Source organism: Hylobates moloch, unplaced genomic scaffold (genome assembly GCF_009828535.3).
Source record: "Hylobates moloch isolate HMO894 unplaced genomic scaffold, HMol_V3 SCAFFOLD_16, whole genome shotgun sequence".
Taxonomy (NCBI): Eukaryota; Metazoa; Chordata; class Mammalia; order Primates; family Hylobatidae; genus Hylobates; species Hylobates moloch.
Genome location: NW_026652291.1, coordinates 11,788,336 through 11,804,233, shown reverse-complemented (window position 1 = coordinate 11,804,233; position 15,898 = coordinate 11,788,336). Strand labels below are relative to the sequence as shown.

At 39.4% G+C, this 15,898-nt stretch overlaps 1 protein-coding gene across 18 annotated transcripts in view; it reads left to right on the top strand.

Moving 5' to 3' along the window:
- Positions 1–15,898, top strand: part of UNC79 (unc-79 homolog, NALCN channel complex subunit) — a 294,353-nt gene that overhangs the window by 267,054 nt on the left and 11,401 nt on the right. For all 18 annotated transcript variants that reach the window (XR_009210277.1, XM_032180377.2, XM_032180374.2 and 15 more), the window contains 4 exons: positions 1,565–1,740; positions 3,010–3,196; positions 4,644–4,841; positions 7,207–7,284. Coding sequence is in view for 17 of the 18 variants with exons in the window: in XM_032180377.2 (XP_032036268.1) it covers positions 1,565–1,740; positions 3,010–3,196; positions 4,644–4,841; positions 7,207–7,284 (639 nt within the window). In the remaining variant the exon portion in view is untranslated. The remainder of the gene's footprint in view (positions 1–1,564; positions 1,741–3,009; positions 3,197–4,643; positions 4,842–7,206; positions 7,285–15,898) is intronic.

Sequence of the window (15,898 nt, the reverse complement as noted above, 5' to 3'; positions counted from 1 at the left end):
TATTTGGAGAACGAATCTAATAATCTGTACCTTGCCTGACTGTTACGAGGGTTTGATCAAAAATAATGTACGTGAAGAGACTTTCAGAAACTGTAGCACGTTATTCAAACATACACCGTGTATTATTTTTTGCTCCATTGAAGCTATTTTCTTAAAGAAAATCCTTAATGAAAGGGGATAGAACAAAATTTAATTTGCATATGGACAAAATCCCAGTGAAGTTGTTGAGATTATTGAGTTTTTGCAGGGTGGAATGAATTGCTGATGCAGGTCCACTTTCCTGCTGTGATTCAACTAGGGAGCTAAAAGATGAATAGTTTGAGAGATCTGAGGAAGGCCCTAGACAGAGGGCAGAAGAGAATCCAAACATGGTCCAAGGAGCAGCCAAATTGCAATCTGGCGCTAGATGATTCCTTTTTGATAATTAGGAGCTAGTGATCCCAGAAGTTCGTCAGCCAAAAGTATGGCCCCTTAATCACTGAACTGTTCTCTGGCTCTGCTCAGATGATCAAAGTGGTTTTTGGTATAGTGATAGATTTGCAAATCCCAGGCAGAAAGTAGAATCAGAATGTAAACTGAGACTATCTCACGATGTGTAAACCCAGTCATTTCTTAATGAGCTCCCCTATCGTTCACTCCTGTGCTGGTTACTCCTTGCTGAATCTGATTGCCCACACTTAAATGACTTTGATGTACAAAGAAGAGGAAACAATTATTACCTAAACATGTTTAGGTTGTTTTGCAGATGCTTTCGAAAAATAATAAGTAGGAACCAGGATCATCAAAAGGTTGGAAATACAGACATAATCTAACCGTCTGATTTTACATATTGGGAAACAAATCAGAAGGATCAAGTGGCTTATCTAAGGCCATGGGACTAGCTAGGACAGACCTGGGTCTAGAACCTAGGTCTCAATGCCTAGTTCAGTGCCCTTCCCACTGAGCTCACACTGAGCAAAGAAATCTTTCTAAATTAATTCAACAAATATGTATGAGCGCCTATAATGTCATGGCACTATTCTAGGCATTGGGGATGCTGTGATGAGCAAAAGTGGACACAGTTGCTGCTCTTGTTTAATTTATAGTCTGGTAGTGGAGGCCAAATTTACTGAACATTTCATGCAAACGACAGTAAAAATGTGTCTCAAAATTGCTATGAAAAAGAGGTAGAAAGCAGCATGCACCTGGCCAGGGAGGTCAGGGAAGGCTTCCCGGAGGAAGTGACACTTGAGCTAAAATCTCAACAATTAGGTGAAGAGAGGCAGGAATGGCATTCCAAAGGGAATAGCAGCAGGAGGGAACACAGAGAGCCAACACAGCTGGAGCTGCAGGCTGAAGGGGTAAGTTCTCAGTAGCTGGATCTTTCTGGCTTTGTAGGCCACGCTAGGGAACTTTCCCTCCTTTTATCCTAAGAACAATGGGAAGGCTCTGAAGAAGTTTAAGCAGGTTATTTGCTCAGAGTGGCGATAAGAAGGGTGAAAATGACAACGTCATCTTTTCAAAGAATGGACTGGAATGAGTCCAGGTGTCTGCCAGAGTTACAAAATACCATTCGGTTTTGTAGAGCCACATGAAGACATGTTCCCAGCCTCTGCATGAAGATACCTTTGGGGGACATCTCAAAGTGGGGCTGGCCCAGATTGCAGCCATGGACATCTCACGGGGCAACCACAGAGATAACAAAGCTGTGATCCGCTATCTGCCTTGGCTTTATCATCCCCCCTCTGCAATGCAGCAAGGGTAAGACCCTTACTATTCCGGGAATGAGGGTAAAGAAGGGAGGAGACACCCCTGAGTTTCCTCGGGCTCAGCTAGAGTTAATGAATACACTGAAGATTTATGACAGTGGAATATACTTGGTTAGGAAGATGGAAATCAGATCCCATCTCCTTACGTACTTGCTGACCCAGAATGCTCTCTGACATGCTGCTAAAAAATAAGCCTGTCCTCCCACAAAAACCTCAATTGTCCTTTCATGAAGAATGAAAATTTTGAGCTTAGAATTACCACTTTAATGCTTGATTTCAACTAGTTAAGTAAATTAATAGGTATATATCAATATATTTGCCTTCAAGCAGCTTAGATTGTAGCTGGAACAAAAGCTATAGCAGGGATGAAATTGGTACCGTAAGATTGTACAAGCCCCTGACCCTGCCTTTTAGGGAGGCTAAAGAAGAGAGAGGCATGTATGGGTTTGTTGACTTGGGAACTCAGGGTAGGTTTGAGCCCGCCCTTTTGCGTGGTCAGCCTTCCTGTCCAGAGGAAAAGTGTAGAGTGGGAATGAGAAGGGTAGGAGGAAAAGATCACTGGGGAGCAGGAAAATGGGCAGCTGTGTTATATCTCCTCATCTCTTTCCTCCCCTCTACTGGGGATGCCAGAGAAGAAATTTTTTTTTTTTTTGAGACGGAGTCTTGCTCTGTTGCCCAGGCTGGAGTGCAGTGGCACCATCTCAGCTAACTGCGACCTCCGCCTCCTGGGTTTAAACGATCCTCCTGCCTCAGCTCCCCCAGTAGCTGTGATTACAGGCACACAACACCACGCCCAGCTAATTTTTCTATTTTTAGTAGAGATGGGTTTTGCCATGTTGGCCAGGCTGATCTCGAACTTGTGACCTCAGGTGATCCACCCGCCTCGGCCTCCCAAAGCACTGGGATTACAGGCGTGAGCCACCACACCCGGCCCACCAGAGAAGAAATTTCTAAAGACAGGAGTGGAAAGAGTTTAGAAAGAGAAGCTAGTCAGAGAGGCAGTCAGCCTTGTGGAAGAATGCTGTGTAATCCTGTGTCACCAAAGGCTATTCTTTTCTCAAGAAGCTGAGATCCAGGATTAGAGTGGAAAACAAGAAAAACAGATACATCATTTTGTTGATACTCAATTGCCTTGGCGTTTTGTTTTATGTGATTGCTTGCAAGACCACACTTTCAATCCCTTCCTTCAATAAGCATTTGTTATGCACCCAATGAAACAGAAAACATAAAATCATCTTTAACACTCCTTCTTGTCTAATAGACCTAAAGAATTCATCGAGTGTGTCTCCCATATCCGACTGCTGTCCTGGCTGCTGCTGGGTTCCCTCACTCACAATGCAGTGTGCCCAAATGCCTCCTCTCCCTGCCTGCCCATTCCTCTGGATGCAGGCTCCCATGTTGCAGACCATCTTATTGTTATCCTGATTGGATTTCCAGAGCAATCAAAGGTAAGTGATTTCTGCAAGATTAAGACTGTATGCATCGCAATTGCTAATGGAAACCTTATCAGCCAATTATGTTTCTTCTGAGAAGAAAATGCATCTTATCACTTGCCCTCCTGTGGATGTTAGAAACCCAACTTTGTGCTAATGTCTTATTTAAAGTTGTTTAGATTCCCAGACTGTCTTTCCCCCCGCCCCCAAATTGTTTTTCAGCTTACTTTTATGAAGATAAATCATGGAGTCAAGCAAGATTTGGCTTCCCAGGCATTTCTGTCTCAAAATAATGAAGAGAAATAAAAGGCTAGAAATATAATCAAAATTCTGTGATCAGTTTTTAAAACCAGAGACAAAACGGAGGAAAATTTATTCTCTATCTAATTCTTCATGTACCATCTTTTCAATGGAAATCTCTAGAGATACAGGAAAATACAAAATGAAAACAAGAAGGCCAGTTGGGAACTCACTAAAGCACACATTGGCATGACCTACACAGGGGAACTTTGTAAATTGCAGAGACAGATGATGTGCTAAAGGAAGAAAGTAGACCCAAGGCAGGCACCAGTCATGAGCCCTTCAGGGCAAACCAGACACATTGGTACTAATCAGCTCCGAGGAGCCAGGGGACCTTCACAGAGCTTCGGCAAGTTCTGGGAGGTCACAGTGGCCTTGGGGACAGCTCGGGTTTGGGACAGGGCAAGCTGACGATGTGATAAAATGGCACACCCATCCCAATGATCCAAATGATGTTCACAAAAGGAATTAGGCAGTCGATTCCTAATATTTCTACTCAGATCCGGGTTTGATTCCTAACTATGGTACTTGTGATTTTGTGAGCTTGACAAGTGTATCTAACCTCTCTGTTATTCAGATTTTCATCTGTGAAATAGACGAGGGGATGGTTGGAGAGTGATGGAGGTGATCTAGGAAAAGCCTTTGGTGCCATCTCTGGTGTGTTGTAGGTGCTCTGTCTGCACGTGCTTCCCGCTAGGAGGAGGATCTCTGCTGCTGCTGCTGTGATTATGAACTTCTGGGCAGTGTATTCACGTATATCACCTCCTTTACTCCCACACTTTGAAGAGACTACTATTATCCCCATTTTACAGATGAGGAAACATCCTAACATGGCAGAATGATTATTCTCCCTAATCTAGTTTAGGGATGGGAATGTCAGTTTCATTAAAGGGCAAGGGGGTGGGTAGATTTCTTCAGCAAATTAAGGTGCCTTCTCTTCAAAAATGTGCTTTGTTCTCTGAGCACACTCCCACTGGTGGAGAAGAGAGCAGAGCAGATAGTTTTAAGGTGATGAATCATGACTTTGTAACTCTGAGATAACGTTATGCCTTTGTACTTCCCCTGTGCTCTCTGGCAAGACTGAAGCCATGCGGGGAGGGCTCCGTAGAGGGCCACAGCCTGCTGGGATGCAATGCACCAATGCCATCTTCTTCCTTTTCAGACCTCCGTGCTGCACATGTGCTCCCTCTTCCACGCGTTCATCTTTGCTCAGCTCTGGACGGTGTATTGCGAGCAAAGTGCTGTCGCTACAAATCTCCAAAATCAGAATGAATTCAGCTTCACGGCGATACTGACAGCACTAGAATTTTGGAGTAGGGTGACACCCAGCATCCTTCAGCTAATGGCCCATAACAAAGTGGTGAGTCCACGGACGAGTTTCCCTTCTGAGATGGAATCTCAAAGTGTCCACACCACTCCTAATCCTCACACTCCCTGTTTTCACAGATCTCAGTTGTAAGGTTATATAAATGGATCAGGGATTTGTTACCTTGTAAGCTGGATGTTCTGCTTGCATAAGCATTTTGATTAAAAACGAAATAAACAATAGTTCAAGAGATCTATTGTACACCGTGGTGACTACAGTTAGTAACAATATATTCTATACTTGAAAATTGCTACGAGGAGATTTCAAGTGTTCTCACCACAAAAAATAAGTATGTAAGGCAATGTACATGTTAAATAGCTTGATTTAGCCATTCCACAATGTATATATCTCTCAAAACTTTTATATTGATATATAAATATGAAAAAAGCAAACAAGTACAGTTATTAATATTAAAAACAATTTTTATTTTTTCTGCCTGACATCAAATGTATGTTGTATGAAATATCTACCTTGAAGGGTTGTTTGATGCTATAATGTCAGAGGGTTAGGAGTGAAATTCATATTACTTGAGGATTTCAAAGCGATTTGGAAAAACCTTAGCCAATTAGGTAATCTATTTGTGGTGGTTTAAGAGTAGACTGATTACAGGTGTTCATTCCACTCAAGCCTCAAAGCCTGAAAAGAGCCTCACCTTTTCAAGCTGGCTTATAGGGACCTGTGCTCCCCAATCTTCAAATCCAGTACTATTGAATATAGCAGCTACCAAGAGAGGGACTGTTCCAGAGCTCATTGGAAAATGTCTGGGGTATGGCTAGCCTAAGCCCACTTCATTGAACCAGTGCGGAGTATTCATCCTGGAGTCAAGGTTGGAGGATATATGGAAGGAATTTACAAGGGAGTCCTTTGGTTCTGACTGTGTATTGGAGGAGGACTCTCAGCTGGGAAAGCTGCAACCAATGTCTTGTTATGGGGACACCATCAGTAGAGTTCTTGTTTGTGAGGAGCAGGGGACCTGGAGGGACATCATAATGATGATTCCAGTGTGCCCTGAAACCCAACACTGCACTGCCCATAAAAGGCATTCAGGAAATTTTTTTTAACTGATAGAATAATAGTCTAAGAAGTATTTTCTTTTGGTTCTTAATTAGAAAGGGGATTGTATATTTCCTTTAGTGAAGCGCTTTGTTCTTTAGAGATGCAAATGATACAGGCAATTCTACGTGTAGAGAGATGTCTTAGTTCAATTTAAAGGAAGTTTATGTGAAAATCTTAGCGTTTGAATAGTTCTGTTATGGAAAATAATTACATTTATTGGATCACAGATTCTAGGACTAATGAAGAATTTGGAGATCAAACATTCTATTCTGTTATTTCACAGACAACAAAACTGAGGCCTTAAACTTAAGCTAGAGATTAAAATTTTTCCTTCTATCATTAGTTTTTTGATACCAAGAAATACCTCTCCTCCAAATCACTCTCCATATTTAAATGTTACAAATGAATTTGTTGCACATGAATTTTATGCAAATGATATTACAAAATAATTTGAATTAAATTCATTCTGAAAATTTTGTTAAACCATATAAGCCAGTCTGGTAAAATCTCCCTGGAATATTTAAAATCCAGCCGTAGGAATTTCTGATGAGGGACATCACTTCTACTGTCTTTGAACTGTCGTAAGCATGGCTACCTTGTCCTACGGAGAATAAAGCCTCAGAAGCAGATCTGCAGTAAACTAAACAGTTATTGCTGATGAAGACACTGTGTAGAAAGGATCAAGATTGAGAAAGGATCAAGATATTACTGGGAACGTTGATGTGAAAATTACCCTATTCTAATGTAAATCCCCTTACCTTGCAAAAGATATCCAGAAAACCAAGGAAAATAGTCTGTAATTGTCTGACTTTGTATCTGGTGCTTTCTCTAAGACTAATTTAGTTTCAAATAATATTATTTTAAATCATTATATGGTGTATAAAAGTAATACAAGCATCTGTCATCTCCCCTCCCTGGGTACCCTCCTCTCAAACAGACTAGTGTGATACAGAACTCTTACACCCAAAGAGTTCCATAGTTAGAAATGAAGGAAACAGAGGCCATTTCTCCTCTGGTGTGAGTCAGTGCAGTGCAGATTAGTGAGATCAATGCCTGAATTCCATTGGCAGTCCTAAGTTGAATGAGGGAGGCATGACAATTACCAAGCCTATGGAGCTTTTTTAAAATTCTTTTTCTGGTTTGAAGTTTCAGAGGTGAATGACCACCACTGCCAGTGGTCTCCTATGGTCATTACGCAGAAAGACCCGTGGGCACAGGACATCAGTCTTCTGCAGCTGCAAACTAGTTTGCAAGGTTTCGGTATCACTAGGAATGGAATTAACTTTCATGTTTGTTGTTTCAGATGGTAGAAATGGTGTGTCTCCATGTGATTAGTTTAATGGAGGCATTGCAGGAATGCAATTCGACCATTTTTGTCAAGGTAGGAAAACCTTATGATTTTTATAAACCACTTCTTACTGCTAAAAACGAATGTGGATTTATGTTGAAGGTACTTTCTGAAGAGAGTTAGTTTTAACATTCAGAGTGGGGGTTGGAGAATTCAGGCTCCTATAACAACCCTTTACCAAATGGTTATTGCATTAATTTTGCTTTTGGTCTACCACTGTGACCAACTTCACCTGGGTTAAATCTATCAGACCAGGCCAGGCATGGTGGCTCATGCCCATAGTCCCAGCATTTTGGGAGGCTGAGGCAGGAGGATTGCTTGAGCCCAGAAGTTTGAGACCAGCCTGGGCAATATAGTGAGACCTTGTCTCTACCAAAAAAAAAAAAAAGTAACACAAGTGCTGAAAATATTACTGGGGAATATTGATGTGAAAATTACCCTATTCTAATATAAATCACCTTACCTTGCAAAAGATATCCAGAAAACCAAAGAAAATAGTCTGTAATTATCTGACATGGTATCTGGTGCTTTCTCTAAGACAAATTAATTTAGTTTCAAATAATATTATCTTAAATCATTATACAGTGTATAAAAGTAATTCAAGCATTTGTCATCTACCCTCCCTGGGTACCCTCCTCTCATCAGAAACAGACTAGTGTGATACAAAAACGAAACAGCAGAGAACTTGGTTTCCCACTCCTTTTATCTTTCTGCCTCCCCTCTTTTTCCTTTCCTTCCTATCATTCCACCTCTTTGTCTCTCTGATCCTTCTTCCTCTCCTTGTATCTCTTCTTGTATTTCTTTATCTTTCACCTCTATATTCTATTATCTTGGCCACCGTCACCAACTACCATCACCACCCACTAGTGGGCATCAACTTGGAACCTCATAACTTGCTGTTTCATTCCTTGGTTAACTCCACTCTTCAACAAAGAACGTTTGTCACATTCACTCACACTACGCTGAAGAAAAGCAGCCCATTTTCAGGGAAAACTTGACTGTTACCAGAACAGAAAAAGATCATTGGCTCAAATGGGCTAGCTATATGATATCTAGCTTGATAATAGCAAAAGTCAACACTGTTGGAGTGCAGTGGTGCAATAATATACATATGGCAAATGGTACATATTTAAAACGTGCAGTTTGATAAGTCTTGACTTATGTTATACCATGCACCATGATCAAGACAATGAACATATCCATCACCTCCAAAAGTTTTTTCAGGCCAGGCGTGGTGGCTTATGCCTGTAATCCCTACACATTGGGAGGCCGAGGTGGGCAGATCACTTGAGGCCAGGAGTTCAAGACCAGCCTGGCCAACATGGTGAAACACCATCTCTACTAAAAATACCAACATCAGCCAGGCATGGTGGCGCATACCTGTAATCCCAGCTACATGGGAGGCTGAGGCAGGAGAATTGCTTAAACCCAGAAGGGGAGGTTGCAATGAGCCTAGATTTTGCCACTGCACTCCAGCCTAGGCAACAGGATGAGACTTTGTCTCAAAAAAAAAAAAAAAAAAAGCAAAAAAAAAAAAAAAAAAAAAAAAGCAAACAAACAAAAAAAAACACTTTTTTTCATACCCCTTTATAATCCTTTGGTTGGGTTACTCTTCTCCCTGTCCCCAGACAACTACTGACCTGCTTTCTGTCGCTATAGATCAGTTGACACTTTCTAGAATTTTCTTTAAGTTGATTCATACAGTATATACTTTTTTTTGCCTTCTTTCACTTGTAATAATTATATTGCGATTAATCCATGTTATTGCATGTATCAGTGGACTGTTATTTTTTATTTCAGAGTAGTAGTCCATTGTATGAATATACCACATTTTGCTTATTCATTTATCAGTTATTTGATATCTAGGGGGTTTCCAGTTTGGGGCTTTTACAAATAAATCTGCTATGAAGATTCATGAAGATGTCTTTGTGTACATATATGCTTTCATGTATGTTGGGCAAATACCTAGGAGTAGAATGTCTGGGCCATGTGACAGATGTATTTTACCTTTAAAAAAATTGTTTTCCAAACCATTTTCCAAAGCTGTTGTGCTCTGTTACATCCAGTATATGAACAGTGTATGAGCATTCCCAGTCCCTCCACATCTTTGTCAACACTTGGCATAGTCAATCTTTAGTATTAATTATTCTAAGAGTTGTGTACTGGTATCTTGTTGTGGTTTTAAATAGCATTTTCCTGTTTGCTAATGACATTAAGCATCTTTTCATGTACTTATTTGCTGTCCATATGTCTGCTTGGTGAAGTATCTGTTAAAATTATTTGCTCATTTTTTATTGGGTTGGGTTGTTTCCTGATTACTGAAGTTTGAGATACAAGTCCTTTATCAGGTATGTGATTTGCAAAGATTTTTCTCTGTGGTTCGTCTTTGGAATTCTTATTTTGATGAAGTACCATTTACCAATTTTTTTCTTTTACAAATCATGCTTTTGATGTTGTATTTTAAAAAATCTTTGCCTAACCCCAAAATAATAAAGAGTTTCATTTGTGTTTTATTCTAAGTGTTATCTATGTTTTCACTTGGGTGTTAGTTTATGTCTGTGATCTATTTTGAGTTAACTTTTGTATATGGTGTGAGGTACGGATTGAGGTACCTTTTATGTATATGGATAGTCAGTTATTCCAACATCATTGTTAAAAATGCTATACTCTCTCCATCAAATTGCCTTTGCACTTTTGTCAAAAATCAAATAACTATACAATTCTGTTTCTGGCTTCTTGATTCTGTCCCATTGATCTCTATTTCTTTATTTTTATTTTTATTTTTTTTCCTGAGACAGAGTCTCACTCTGTCACCCAGGCTGGAGTGTAGTGGCACAATCTCGGCTCACTGCAACCTCCATCTCCCAGGTCCAAGTGATTCTCCTGCCTCAGCCTCCTGAACAGCTGGGATTACAGACACCTACCACCATGCCCAGCTAATTTTTGTATTTTTAATAGAAACAGGTTTCACCATGTTGGTCAGGCTGGTCTCAAACTCCTGACCTCAGGTGATCTGCCCACCTTGGCCTCCCAAAGCACTGATATTACAGGTGTGAGCCACCATGCCCAGCCAGATCTCTGTCTATTTTTATAACACACTGTCTGCATTACTATAGCTTTATAATATTCCTTGAAATCAGGTAGTGTCAGCCTTCTAAATTCATTCATCTTTTTCAAAGTTGTTTGGCTATTCTAGGTCCTTCGCAGTTCAAGATAAATTTTTAAATTGGTTTGTCAATTTCTACAAAAAGATTGTTAGGGGCTGGACACAGTGGCTCATGCCTGTAATCCTAGTGCTTTGGAGGGCTGAGGAGGATTGCTTGGGACCAGGAGTTGAAGACCAGCCTGGACATCCTGGTAGCATATTGAGACCCTGTCTCTACCCTGCAAAAGAATTTTTTAATTAGCTAGGTATGGCAGTGCATGCCTGTAGTTCTAGCTACTTGGGAGGCTGAGGTGGAGCACAATGATTTGAAACTTTTCTAAGTGATTAGTGCTATAAATTTTCTTCTAAGCACTGGTTTAGCTGCATCTTACAATTTGTCATGTTGTGTTCTCATTTTTATTCAGTTCAAAATACTTTCTAACTTCTCTTTTGCTTTCTTTCTGGCATTGATTATTTAGAACGATATTGTTTTACTTCTAAATATTTAAAGATTTCCGGAGATTTTTCTGTTATGGATTTGTAATTCTAATGTATCACAGAATATACTTTATATAATTTGATTCATTTTAAATTATTGAGACTTGCTTTATGGTCCAGAAAATTGTGTATCTTAGTAAATGCTCTGTGTGCACTAGAAAAGAATGTGTCTTCTGCTGTTGTTGCTTGGAGTTTCCTAAGTAAGTTAGTTCAAAGTTGTTGATTGTATTGCTCAAGTCTTCTATGTCCTCCTTGTTATGTCTGTCAACTTATTCTACCAATTATTGAGAAAGGGGTATTGAAATATCTCTGAATGTGGATTTACTTTTGCTTAATGTATTATGAAGCTCTGTTATTAGGCTTATAAGTGTTTAGGATTGCTATATCTTCCTAATGAATTGAAATTATAAAATGTCCCTCTTCGTCTTTGGTAATATTTTTAGTTTAGTTTAGTTTTTTTTTTTTTTTTTTTTGAGATGGGGTCTTGCTCGCCCAGGCTGGAGTGCAGTGGTACAATCTTGGCTCGCCACCACCTCTGTCTCCCGGGTTCAAGCGATTCTCGTGCTTCAGTCTCCTGAGTAGCTGGGACCACAGGCGCCTGCCGCCATGCCCAGCTAATTTTTGTATTTTTAGTAGAGATGGGGGTTTCACCATGTTGGCCAGGCTGGTCTTGAACTCCTGACCTCAAGGGATCTGCCCACCTGAGCCTCCCAAAGTGCTGGGATGACAGACATGAGCCACCGTGCTCAGGCTGAAAAAACTTGGAGGTGATGGATATGTTCATTATCTTGATTGTGGTGCATGGCATAATGTAAGTCAAAACTTATCAAACTGGGCATTTTAAATATGTACCATTTACCATATGTGCATTATTGCACTACTGCACTCGAACAGTGTTGACTTTTGCTATATCAAATTAATGAATACTACCCATCTTTGGTAATATTTACGTATAAAACAGTCTGGCTTTCTTTTGACTAATGATAGGATGGTACATATTTTTTTCATCTTTTTACTTTTAACCTATCTATGTCTTTGTATTTAAACTGCCTTTCTTATAGGCAGCATAAAGTTGGATGTTGCTTTTAAAAAAAATCCAATCTGACAGTCTCTTCCTTTTGATTGAGGTTTTTAGATCATTTTCATTTAATGTGTTTTGCAATATTGTTGGGTTTAAATCTGTTATCTTACTGCTTGTTTTCTATATTTCACATCTGTTCTTTGTCTCCTGTCCTCTCTTTTTGTGCCTTCTTTTGGATTAAGGTTTTTATGATTAAATTTTGGATATAATTTCCTTTTCTTTGTCTAATTAAGATAAACTGAAATGGCAACTAAGATAATTAACTTGAGAACTTCCTTTTTTTCAAACATTAGCATTTAGTGCTCTAAATTTCCTTTCAATACTGTTTTAGCTGCTTTCCCCCAGATTTTGAGAGAGTCTCATTTCCATTCAGATCAAAATGTTAATTTCCAGTTTGGTTTCTTCTTTGCCCCTTAAGTTGTTTAGAAGTGTGTTTTTTAATTATCTTTTAGCTGTATGTCTTTGTTGTTGTGTTAGTGGTTGATTCAGAGTTCATAGTATATATTTTTAATCACAGTCTGCCTTCAAGGAATATTATACCACCTCATGTATTGTATAAGAACTGTACAATAATATACCACCATTTCCCACCTCCTGACTTTGTGCTATTATTGTCATACATTTTCTATATATTTTATAAAGCAAATCATACATTATTATTTTTGCTTTAAACAGTTGATTATCTCTTAAAGAGATTTTAAACAAGTTTTATGTTCACTCATATTTGCTATAATTGCCATATTTATATTTACCATTTTAGTGCTCTTCATTTCATTCCATAGATCTAAACATTCATCTTTCCTTCTGCCCGAAGGATTTTCTGTAAAGTCTCCTGTGCAGGTCAGCTGGTGATTAATTGTTTTAGCTTTTGTATGTCTCAGAAGCCTTATTTTGCTTTCATTTTTGAAAGAAAATTTCACTGGGTATTGAATTCTAGATGGATGGTTTTGGAGGTTTTTTTTTCAATACTTTAAAGACATTGCTCCTCCATTGTCTTTTTGCTTATATTGTTTCCAACAAGAAATCTGTCATTCTTATCTTTTTTGTCTGTATGTGATATGTCTTTTTTCCTCTGTTGTCTTTGCCACTATGGTTAAGCAATTTGATGATGCTATGCCTTGGTAGAGTAGAGTTTTCTTCGTATTTCTGGTGCTTGGGTTTGGTGAGCTTCTTGAATCTTTGGATTTATAGTTTTCATTAGATTTGGAAAAATATCAGCCATTGTTTCTTCAAATATTTTATTCAGTGCCTCTACTCAACATGCTCAATCTTTCTTCTACCTTCTTGACCATATTGAATATAGTTATCATAACTGTTTTAATGTCCTTGTCTGCTAGTTCTGTTATGTGTGTCATTTTTGTTTTATTTTCTGTTAACAGATTTTTCTCCTCATTCGTGTGTTTCTTTTGTTGTTGTTGTTTCTTAGCATGCCTGGTAATTTTTTATTGTATTCTTGACATTGTTAATTTGACTTTCTTGGATGATGGATATTTTTGTATTCATATAAAATATTCTTAAGCTGTATTCTGTGACATAGTTACACAACTTACAAATATTTTTATCCTTCTGAGGCTAACATTTAAGCTTCGTTAGGTGTTGATCAGAGCAGCAATTTTTGTAGGGCGCATAGTTCTTCACTGCTGCTGCTGTATACCACTATCCTTATCAGTACTTTCATGATGTTCTATGAGTTATAAGATTTTTCCACTCTGACTAATAGGAACACAAAATATTCTTGGCCCTATATAATCACCAGGGGATTTTTTTCCTTCTAAGATTTTCTGGTTGTTTTTTCTCCAGTATTGGATAGTTTTTATAACTTGCATGTACTGGTCAGCAGTCAGCTGAAGACTCAGGGGGATCCCTTTTCAGATCTTTGGAGTTGTCTCTCTCTCTGTAGATCTCTCCTGTCCAGTACTCTACCTTGCAAACTGTAGTCACTTTGACCTCCCAGGGCTCCTGGCTACATCTCCTCACTCAGGAAGACTGCAGGCTCCACCTGCATTCCTGCTGCCAGGGCTATGCCTGAAAACTCTCTCTAGGCAGTGAGCTGGAATACCTGCAGGGCTCACCTGTTTTGTTTTCTTTCCCTCAGTGATCTCTGTCCTGCATTTCTTGATGCTCAATACCTGAAAAACATTGTTTTTTTATAGTTTGTCTGGATTTTTAGTTGTTCCAGGCAGGAGGGTAAATCTGGTCTTTGTTACTCCATCTTGGCTGAAAGAGAAAGTTTCATCACCAATTTTAATTTTGAGGGCTGGAATAAGCAGGATTGAAATGAGTACAGTCCAACCAGGCAGGAAGTCTTCCATTTGTTCTATAGCATGAACCAAGATAAGAGGAAGGGTATCACTTTTATTTTTGTGAAAACCTATTTTTTAAATGTCCTTCAGTTTTCAGGATATTGTTTCTGAAGAGGGGGAAAAAAAACCAACCAACTTTACTCCATTGTAACATTGCAGAGCCCAAAATAAATTATATCTAGTTCTTACTGACAGATTTGTAGGAGCCACTAGCAAAAAAAGAATGAAAATTAAAGTTATTCAGTAAGTCAAATTAACATTCCTGAAATAGGATGATGGCTGGGTTATATAATGTCATCAATAATGATGAGCTTTAACTGGATGCCTTTAGTCACGTGATTTGCAAATCACAAACCTGAAGGTCCCTTGCAGGTATACTTTAGAATCACATGGTCATAGATTACATCAATGGGGAAATAATAAAAACTCTTTTAGACCAACATCACTATTCCCCTTGCTTGCTTCACATGGACCCTTAGCCCCAGTGGCAGCACTGGGAAAGGTATCCACCCAGGGACAGGGTACTCTGTACTCCCTGACCCTACTCTTCCCAAGTCCCTCACAATTCTTAACAGGAAGTTAGTTTGGGTATTTCCCAAATATCAAGAGGCGTATGGGCCCACTTCCATATTAAATAGTCAAAGGTCAACGAAGTCTACATCAGGACCCTCCAGGGCTTGCTTTTTGCTGTGCAGAAATTATAGGGAGAGACAGTTAGACTAGATAAATATTTTTTTTCCATTCAGAATGTCTAGAGGAGCCAGTCCTAGTAAGGGTCAGAGGGCACAGCCTTATCTGGTACCAACCTTTGTAATCCCACAGTTTTGTTATGAGGGTTGGGGGACAGGGGGAGGCATGGAGAGGGTGGCATTTTCTGATATTTTCAGCTTTAGTCTCATTACATTTTCTGATACACACCATACTCCATTTCTAAACACAGTATTCATGTTAGAGACCAAGTATTAGCTAGCTGCAACAGAAACACTATGTTTAGGAATGTTTAGGAGTAAATGTCAATAGAAGTCAAATTAGTGAATTGTATACATCAACAGAATGTTAAAAGTCAAACAACAGCCAGATTTAGCCTTGGGAACAAAAACAGGGAGAGAAATGCAGCTTTTCACTTCACCAAGTTCATTTTAAAGAATATGTGATGAATTCAATGAAACCAGCAGCTTATGGCTATGACTAACTTTGAACTCTGAGGTCATTCACATACTGTCCCCCATCCCAAAAAGCTTTCCTTCTTCTTTGGTTTTGTTCATTGCATCACTGTCCCCCAGTTTGCCCAGGTTAGAAACCTCTACCGCTTCTTTGACCTTTTCCTCACTTGAAAGAGCAGACTCATCCTCAGATCCTCAAGATTTGTCTCTGCAGGCGGAATCCTTCCCCATCCCCAGAAACTGTCCCTGGTCTTCTCTGGACCACTGAGGCAACCTCCACAGTGGCTCTTGCCTCCATTCCCTGCCTCCTTCTTCACCCTAATCTGCAGGCTGCTGCCACAGTGATCTTTCTGGAGCACTGTTCTGCTCATGGTGAATACAGCATCCTCTCTTCGGAAGTTGTATTCAATTTGGAATAAAATTCAGATCCCGTAATTTGGCATTTAGGGCCATCTGG